At 29.5% G+C, this 10,262-nt stretch overlaps 1 protein-coding gene across 2 annotated transcripts in view; it reads left to right on the top strand.

The window, feature by feature from the left end:
• The window catches only part of Xpd (general transcription and DNA repair factor IIH helicase subunit Xpd), a 32,093-nt gene extending 25,426 nt beyond the window's left edge, over positions 1-6,667 (top strand). For both annotated transcript variants that reach the window (XM_043048316.3, XM_071178667.2), the window contains exons 20-24: positions 820-892; positions 981-1,051; positions 1,145-1,288; positions 3,242-3,385; positions 6,530-6,667. In XM_043048316.3, the coding sequence (XP_042904250.2) occupies positions 820-892; positions 981-1,051; positions 1,145-1,288; positions 3,242-3,385; positions 6,530-6,622 (525 nt within the window). In that variant the 3' untranslated portion in view covers positions 6,623-6,667. The remainder of the gene's footprint in view (positions 1-819; positions 893-980; positions 1,052-1,144; positions 1,289-3,241; positions 3,386-6,529) is intronic.
• Positions 6,668-10,262: the final 3,595 nt, after the last annotated feature.

Here is a 10,262-nt window from a genome sequence, read left to right on the forward strand (position 1 = left end):
TAAATAAGTTTTATATAACTATTTTTTGGATGGTTTTTATGTACATAGGCAGTTCTTTGGAAACAACTGAAAGATTCTGTAGTTGTAAAAATTTAGAAAATAAAGGTATTAAATATTGTTAAGTAATTATTAAAAAAACAACAACTAAATCCTATACTATGCAGCTACAGCTGTTTTGTGTCTGATTCCTTTAATGGTCAATATTTTTCCCTAGCAGTCTGTCTGTCCTGTCCTGTATGTCTGTTTCTAAGCAATATTTTTCAAATTTTAACTAAAATTAATTTATGTCTTAAAATTTGTTTTAGCTTTTGTGTCACTTTTTATTATTTATTTGTAATTGTACATTATTACAAATTCATAAATTATTTTTCAGCTAAATTCTATAGACTTATTTTCACTTTTGTTTAGGGGTTAGTCTATGATAATTTTGTTTGATTCTTTTAAAAGCAAAATATTTAGCCTTTGTGTTCTGTATACATATTTCCACAGGTACATAAAATCTTGCCCTTACAAAAGAGTGTGCAACTTATACAAGTTGTGAAACAAAAATTCTATACTACATTCAGTTTTATAATTTCTGTATATTATTGATCTTCAGAACAGGTTTTTGGTTGCACATGCACTTTTGTAAAAAAAAAAAAAACATTTCTTAGTATTTTGGTTAAATTAGGATATCACACATAGACAACTATGTGGACTAAAGAAAGTTTAGTATTATCAAAACTTATACGTTTTTAATTGAAATATACAAAAAACATAGAATTAAACATTTCCATGAATGTCAGGTTAATTTATCTGTAAAATTTTGTTTTCTTAAAGGCTTGTGAAAATGGAAGAGGAGCTGTTTTATTGTCTGTGGCAAGAGGAAAAGTTTCAGAAGGAGTTGATTTTGGTTTGTTACGTACTATGTATTTTAGCTATAAGTATGTATTTAACTTTTTAACATTATATATTTTTTTGATCGTTTTATTTTAATTTAGATCACCACCTTGGAAGATGCGTGATCATGTTTGGAATACCTTTTGTCTATACCCAAAGTAGAATTTTAAAGGTATTTTATCAATATAACATTAATTGTATTAAGAAAAAAATATATAGATTATTTTGAAATGAATTGCTGATTTATGATATGTTTATTTTTTAGGCACGCCTTGAATATTTAAGAGATCAATTTCAAATAAGAGAAAGTGATTTCTTAACTTTTGATGCTTTAAGACATGCTTCTCAATGTGTGGGGCGAGCCATAAGAGGAAAAACTGATTATGGTATCATGATATTTGCAGACAAGGTATTATTCTTTATCTAAAAAATATTCTCTTTTTACTTTTTAAATTGTAATTTTTCTTGTACTAACAGTCTGGAAACTATTGAGCATCATAAAAAAATATAAATTTTTATGAAGCTGAAAATACACTTCAGTGTATTAAGATGTTTTATTAAAAAATATTAAAATCAATTTATATTAACTTCTTGCTTTTTTTTAAAAAAAATTCTAAAAAAGTTATAAAGTAAAAATTTGTTTGTAATAAGAATAAATCTTAAAAAAAATAAATTTTGAAAAAAAATATTTAAATACCTTATTCATATTCCTAACAATATTAATAACCTGATTTCCTATACTTTGTGTAAATATTCAAGTTGAATACTAATAGTTCAATTTTTACTAAGTAAATGATTTACATATTTTTTTCTCTAAGTTAATGTTTAAAAAAAACCCTAAGAATTTGAGCAATATAACCTGAAAAGCCTAATAATTCTGAACAGACTTTAATTTATAACTTTGAAAATATAGAACATAAGAATCAAACATTGCACACTATATAAGAGGCTGCTTTAGGGAATTGTTTCAATATCTATTAAATATTAACAGATTTCTAATCATCAATAATTTCTTAACTTCTTGAAAAATGATGGAAATGAGGAAAAATAGTAGGATTCTGAAAAACTTTTATCTAATGACCAGATTATTCTGCACTAGGACTCTATCTTTTAATGGTTTGAAGGCATCACCTTAATTATGCCAATTAAGTAATGCAGACACTATTTTAAGTCCCAAAAACGTACTTTCTCTGAATAAACATACCTTTTTTTTTCAAAGGTTTTAGATTTTTGACCCTCAAACTACTGGGCCTGTATTTGCAGTCTAGAAATTAAGGGTGTCAACTTTTGACCTTTTACCTACCTAATTTATTAGGTTCTAATAATTTAGGCATGTAAAAGGTCAAAAGTTTACACCCTTAATATTTTTTTCACTTTTTGTGTATTTTGCCTTATTTTGGGAACCTTCGAAGAGAACCAAAAAGTTTTTGTATACAATTATTCGAATTCATTTTCTAAAAATATCATGCAAAAAATAATTTTTGATAATTTTTTTATTTTGTTTAATAATAGTCAAAAAAATTTTGAATTGTAAGGTATAAAAAATTTTATAATATTTTAAAACTACTTTCAAATGGCAAGATACAAAATGTGAGTTTTTTTATAAAAATTTGATCGATTTCATTTAAACATTGTAAAATTCTGTACACTTTACAATTCAAAGTTTTTTGACTGTTAAATGAAATATAATAACTAATTATTAAAAATTATTTTTATTGAAATTATCTCTGGATTAAAACACATAAATTTTATAATTGTGTACAAAATCTTCTCGATTCGCATCAAAAATTCCCAAGATATGGTTACTTACACAAAAAAAAGGTAAATTTAACTTTAAGGGTTTTATACATTTGACCATTTTTCCTGGCCAAACTATTAGGATCATATTTTCCAGATAGTGCTTTATTTAGAGGGTCATGAGTCATTCGTCAAAGAAAAGTAAGCTCTTCAGAGAAAGTGCATTTTTGTATCTTTAAATATGCTAATTAATTAGTGTAAATGATATTTTAAGTTAGGCCCTCCAACCATTGAAATAGAGTCTAAGTATGTGATAATCTAATCATTAGATCAAAAGTTTATGGTGCACGAAAAAAAGAGGGAATATTCTTATCCCTTCAAGCAAAAGCGGCATTTTTTATGCACCCTTTGAAATTGTACTTGCTATATTTCAATCTGTACATTTGACCGGTGTCTTAATTTATATCTTGTTCTAATAATGATTACTTGTCATTGTTATACGTAAGTACTACTTATTAAATTAATAGTTTTGTTTTGATTAAGGATTTGTATATATTTTTGGGATAGTGATATATTGAATTTAATACAGTAATGTAAGTAATAGATTTTTTGTTTTGTTTTGTAGAGATTTTCACGTGCTGATAAATATGGGAAGCTTCCAAAATGGATTCAGGAATATTTGTCTGAGTCCCTTCATAATTTGTCAATCGAAGAGGCTGTTCAAATTGCTAAGCGATTTTTAAGACAGATGGCACAACCATTTACTAGAGTAATTACATATTTATCTAATTTTGAAAAAAAAAATTCTTTTCTAGAAATAAGACACATTTTATTATTAGAGAATTTTTTTTATGTGTTTATTGAATTATAAATTAACTTAATTTTAAGTTTTAATTTCTATGTGTTGTAGCAAAAATATTAAAAGACTTAGGATTAATTGTGTGGTTAATTATTTTTTGGGGTGAGGCATTTGGTCTCACCTCTGAAAAAAAAAAGTTCAGAAAACTAGACTGTTTTTATCCAAACGACATGGAGTGAAACGAGAACCAAGTATAGGAACCTGGATTGTATTTACCCTATACAAAAGTGAGGCATTTAAAAATTTAACTGATGAATTTGCAAGTACGCTATGTATAAAACTAAAAGAAAGGTTAAATATTCTCGCGACAGTCTACTGTGGGTTAGTGAGGTTGATGCTCCAAAATTTTGTGACCAATGGTATGGTAAGCACTTTGCACAGGCCGCCTTTACTTTTCAAACTAATAGTTATGCTCTGTTAAAATTATTTTATCATTTAATTTATTTTTGTTATATATATATATTTATCTATATATAATAAATAAGAATTCAATAAAATTAAATATGTTTATTTAAGGTATGCAATTAAAATAATGAAAAGTAAATAATTGTTTAAAATTCTAAAGCAATTAGTTAAATTTCCATTATTGCTAAATAACCACCTTAATGAAAAATATTTAATGATTGTGGCCGTGCAATTAGTATTGCCCAAAGACCGCATTTACTTTCCAGACAAATTGGTAATAGAAAATGATTATACAAAAAAAAAAAAAAAATTATATATATATATATATTTACTCAATGTATTTAATTAAAATAATGAATAGTAAATAACTGTTTGAAATTCTAAAGTAATACTAATAGTTAAATTCACGTTGTTGTTAAATAACTTTATTAACAAAAAATATACATATTACGATTCTGAGAGTGTGATCAGCATTGCTCACATATCTCCTTTATTTTAAAGTAATATGGTAGATATGCTATGTATATTAAACTTATTTTATAATTTCAGCTATTATTTGTTACTTTTTTCTTAACTAGAAAATGATTATACAAAAAAAAACAACTATATATTCACTATATTTCACGATACAGTGATGTTCTCAATATAGTATGTGAAAGTGCTTAATATTAAGTGATTAATATGTGAATTTAGCTTTTATATTTTGATTTTCTTTTTTAATATTTGTTTTAGTTATCTTAGAGTTTTAAGTTTATTCAGTTTCTCTCTTCGCTTTTTCTTTTTCAGAAAAGTTTTTAATTTACCGATTTCCTTGTTTAGACATCAAAGGCAGAGTGGCGATATCAAAAAATTTGGCCTTTATTCAGCTTTTATTTCAGGCTCCAAGCAAACTTGTATATCTCTGGTGGGTTTGGATTAAAATTCTTCGCGCTTCTACAAATTCTGCAAAATCAATTCTGAGCTCATCTCTTGTCGTTCTAACAATAAGAACCCGATAAAAAAATAACTTTTTGCAAACTAGCAGGAAAGAGATAAAGAGGTAGACAAGATGGTTAGATAGTGTGGAAAAATTTCTAAGCAGTGAGTGAGTCAATAAATGGAAAGTAGCAGTGGCTGACAGATCAAAATGAATGAATAAAGCTGCTTGTGACTGTCATGGCTGTAGTGCTGGTAGAAGAAAAAAAAATTTCTTTAAAATTTTTTTTAAAGTTCCGCGACTGCGAAAATTTTTTGGCTTGCTAAGTGGGTAGCCGTTCAAAAAAGGTGGGAATCTATGATTTATTGGATTGGTTTTCAATGTGGTAATTAATTAGAGCTAAATATTAAGATAGTTATAAGCATATATAAAAGCCTATTTTCTCTGCATAAACAAATCAGATTTTGATTCGTGACTATTGAGGATAGACTCAGTCTAGAAAATATGTTTCCAATAATTAAGACAGAAGGGCAGGTGATAATTCACATATTAAAGCATAATTAAAGCTTATTAGCATATTAAAGCATAATAAAGCAGGCATAATTAAGGTTGTTTTACTTAAAAGTAACAATAGGCCAAAAAAAAAGAAGAAAAAACACAATTTTTAAATTTTCAAAACATTGAAGAATTGAATTTGCATTTAAAAAACTTTTCTCAATTTCCAAAACATTGAGAGACAATCGAAAACATAGTTCGATAATCAATATAAATGTTAGTTAAAATTTGTGTACATGATAAGTTTTGCATTATGTGCACACGGCCTTTTTAAACCACAAATTTGTTTTTATGGCATTTCTTGCTAAGTGTTTACAAGGTTCCAGGAGGTTTGTTATAATTCAAAACGTTAGGTTTAAGCAGATTTCACCAACATTTTAGATTTGTTATTTTCTGTGTTATTTAAATTGTCCCAGTGTACCTTACCAACCTGGGCGATTGTAAACCTCTTGTAGCTTTTGTTGGAACATTTATAGTTATCGAACAACATAGTTCGATAATCAATATAAATGTTAGTTACAATTTGTATACATGCTAGGCCGGGATAGCCTGGTCAGTGGGGTGCCGGGCCCATGTCCAAGAGTTCGTGGGTTCGGTCCCCGCCGGTCTAAGACTCCCCGAGTAGTAAATGGTGACTGATGCACGTTAAATCTGTTGAGTCTCAAAGTCCTCCATGTTCCCATAACAAATCAATACCTCTGGGGGTACCGATCCAGGAGTTTCCTTGTCTTCTGGATTGGTTCAAAATTACAAGGCTACGGCGTTGAACGTTAATAGTCGTAAACCCAAAAATTGGGTCGGCTGTTCAACGGCGGTCATAAAATAAAAAAATAAAAAAATTGTATACATGATAAAGTTTTGGATTATGTGCGCACATGACCTTTTTAAACCCCAAATTTGTTTATATGGCATTTCTTGCTAAGAGTTTACAAGGTTCCAGGAGTTTTATGCTAACTCATAACGTTAGGTTTAAGCAGATTTCACCAACATTTTAGATTTGCCATTTTCTGTGCTATTTAAATTGTCCCAGTGTACTTTTATCACCCTGGACAATTGTAAACCTTTAGTAGTTTTTGTTGGAACATTTAACTGTTTTCATTTTTGTATCAAAATCTGCAATATGTGATAGTTTTATGAAATTAGTATTTTCTTACTTTTTTTTCTTTCTTAATTTGCAGGAAGATCAACTTGGTATATCCCTTTTAACTCTTGAACAGCTCGAGTCTGAAGAAACAAAAAGAAAAATTGAATCAAGAGTACAATTGTTGTAAATATTGTATATTATTTTATATGTATTAAAGTTTTTATTTTAATAATTGCAGTTGATCAAAATATCTCAATATTTTTTAGTTATATTAGAAGACAATAATATAGTCTCTATTCCAGGAATACACAACCATTTTTGGGCAGTGAGCCATAAAATCTGCAAAATATAGTGTTGGGAGCCGAAATTAACATAATTATAAAAATGCTGAAAATAATTACATTCTGTTTGAAAGTAATATGAATGAATCACAATTGTTTAACTATAAATAAAGGTAATAAAAAAAATTATGTAAATAAACAGAGGACTTATATTGATTATCAAACAGACTTACTAGATTACACAGCAAATTATGGTAAATTTATAAGCATACAACAAAACTAATTACAAGGTAACTTCAGTTTACACGTACCAAAGTTAACTTCCACTATTATTCAGGAAACCTAATTTGTTTTGGATTTATACAGTATCAGATTAATGTGATGCCTGTGAAAAATATTAATTTTACTGTAACTATTTTGAAATTATAATTCTTTTATCCTATCAATTTATGAAATTTTTTATTCATTTCTTTTAGTTTATTATTTTTAAAATATAAGTAATTACATTTCACTGCGAACTCCAAACCTATTGCATAAATAGACCTTTCATAATGAAATACCCACATTCTGATACTTGAAGGTTGTAAACTACTCTGGTGTAAGAAATTAAGAGAATTTGCAGACCTGGTCGATTATCTCTAGAACTGCTGGACCGATTTTAATGAAATTTGAGTGTTGTTATAAGGATTTGGAAATAATTTTAAACAACTGGAATGTGTTGCAGACGTCACGGGGAGGTCCATGTACGACTCCTGCAAAAGATAGGCATACAGTGCTATTGACAAAGGGGAACTGTCTCAGTACAGCCAGTTAGGTAGCAAATAAGTTTCATGCTGTTACTGGCAAACGAATCTACCGACAAACTAGCCAGACGATTCCATGCAGGAGGACAATACGCCCGCCGACCAGTTGTGTGCTTACCACTGTCCAGGCGTCACCATAACGCCCATTTGCAATGCTGTCTTCAGAGTCATAGTTAGAGCGAAGAGGACTGGGCTTGCGTACTATTCTCAGATGAGAGAAGATTAAGTCTCTGGTCTATAGGTCTATTGGTATAGTTTCTTAAAATGATTTAAAAACTTTTGATCTCTTCAAGAGGAAATAGAAATACGAAATTCTCGTTCTTAACTGCTCCAAAAGCGCAACTATCCGAAATCAATTAAAATTTTCACGGCAAACTGCTCCACAAAATTTTAAAATTCATGACAAATTTAAGTACATTAGCTACTTTGTTTCCAATGATTGAATTTTCCACTAATACATTACATTCTTCAAAATTCAAATCTAATTGCTACTTTAAAAGTCTGACTACACTTGCATGTGGAGAATAAATGCAGCTTCAGAAGGAAATAGAAATACGAAATTCTTGTTCTTAACTGCTCCAAAAGAGCAATTATCCGAAATCCATGAAATTTTTCAATACAGAATGCTCTAAAAAATTACAAATTAATGACAAATTTAAGTACATTAGCTTCTTTGTATCAAATGGTTCCATTTTCCACAAATACACTACATTCTTCAAAATTCAAATCTAATTGCTACTTTGAAAAGAAGCCGAATCTCCTACAGTGCACTATCCTGCATAAGATTCTAATCTCTCACTCCATTTCGCGCTTAATTAATACCACGTGACCTTTCTAATTAGTGGTTGTGATCAAGTAGAGGAGAAGGACTTAGGTGATGGGAGAGTTTCAGTTTTTCTGATCTTTTGAATTCTCGACTTTTCCCCTGACTTAGCAGGATGAAGCGTTCGTAAATTGGAGATAATGGATCTATTTTTAAAGGGATAATGAATTTTGGAAAGAGGGCACGAGCCGATGCGACGTACGTGAACCGAGTCTGATGAGCTTAGAATTGTTTATGAGCTGAGCGTCTGGCTCAATTAAATCAAAAGCCTCTCCCAGAAATGGGACTCGATTAAAATCTGGGTTCAATGTTCCTACCAATGGATTAATTTCCTTCCGTTTTCGAGGTATAATTAAACAGATAGCATCGGAAATTTTGAAGTAGTATCTAGAATCTAATAATATTTTAGTGGTTTTAATATGGATTCTGATTCATTGGTTTATGAAAATGGATTGATAGTTTCGATAATTGAGTTTGGAAGCAAAGTTGCATTTTATTGATACCAGATTTTATTTCTTTACTTTTATGAATTTTTGGATTGGATTTAGATTTCCTTAACGTCGTACTAAAATTAAACTACCGAACTATTGGGACTTTTAAGACTTATCATATGAAAAAAAAAATCAATAAAAGGATTTAAAGATAGTACTGATGCAAATATATTTACCCAACTACAATTCGAATCGTTTAGCTTCTGGATTGGTTTTTTATTTTTCCAAAAAGATAAATACTGGTAGGAAACATATTTCATTATTCGATTTTACCTTGAAGGTACAAAATTTACTCTTCCGTCGAATATATGAGTAATAAAAACATCTAATGTAGATCTGTAATCATGGAATGTGATTTTTTTTAACATTTCAGCGATGGACATAAAAATTTCTTCTTAATTAAACATAAATGTGCTAACACTATTTTCATAATTAGCCCTTTTCTCATCAAATAAAAGTTGGGTTTAAATAGTGATAAGATATTACCAATGTCTATAGCTAACGTCAGATTTAATATAATGCCTGAGAGGCCACCGAATTTCTAAGGTCCACTTAAATTTTGAAAACGATGTTTCTATCGTTTTTACTGATGAATTCTGAATTAACGAAAATTGAAATAAATATTAATTTTAATTCCCTCAATATTATAATGTTAGGTTATAAATCGTTCGAAATCATTTTGTACACAAATATGACCTAAATTAGTTTCTATATGACCATCAATTGGATCCGTAAGTAGTTTCCAATTCTTTCCGGCTGTGGAACCCTAAATGATCAAAAGTTTTAAGACGGAACCCTTACTTTATAAATTAAGTATACAAAGACAATTGTGAACGTATTAACGAATAAAATACTACTTTTTTCTGAAAATATTTAATAAAATAAGTACCGCGATGACTCAGGGGATAGAGCGTACCCTTCCAATGAGGTGAACCGGGTTCGAATCCCTGCGATGACTGGCCGATGCGAATCCGCATCCGGCTTGTCCCGACCACAGTGCTGACGTGAAATATCCTCAGTGGTAGACGGATCATGGGTTAGAGTCCCTTTACATTGAGGCATACCGTGGGGCGTTCTTGTGGCCGTCCTCTCCATGTAACGCAAAAGCGGGTTAGTTCCTTCAAAAAGTCTTCCACGAAGGGAAATTTCTCCCAACATTTGATCCAGGAGTTACCTTGTCTTCTGGATTGGGTTCAAAATTACAAGGCTACGGAGTTGAACATTAGTAGTTGTAAACCCAAAATTGGGTCGGCTGTTCAATTGGGTATAATATAAAAAAAAACACAATTACTTCCACTTAGTAGGAATAACATTTACCATGACGCAATGCTAAATTCTATGCCACTATCCACATAAATGCCACTATCCACATAAATAAATTATTAATCAAAAATCGAATATCAATTACTTTTCATTATAATGCAATAAA

The sequence above is a fragment of the Parasteatoda tepidariorum genome, chromosome 6 (assembly GCF_982258835.1).
Source record: "Parasteatoda tepidariorum strain Cologne lab strain chromosome 6, Ptep-v5.0, whole genome shotgun sequence".
In the NCBI taxonomy this organism is placed as follows: domain Eukaryota; kingdom Metazoa; phylum Arthropoda; class Arachnida; order Araneae; family Theridiidae; genus Parasteatoda; species Parasteatoda tepidariorum.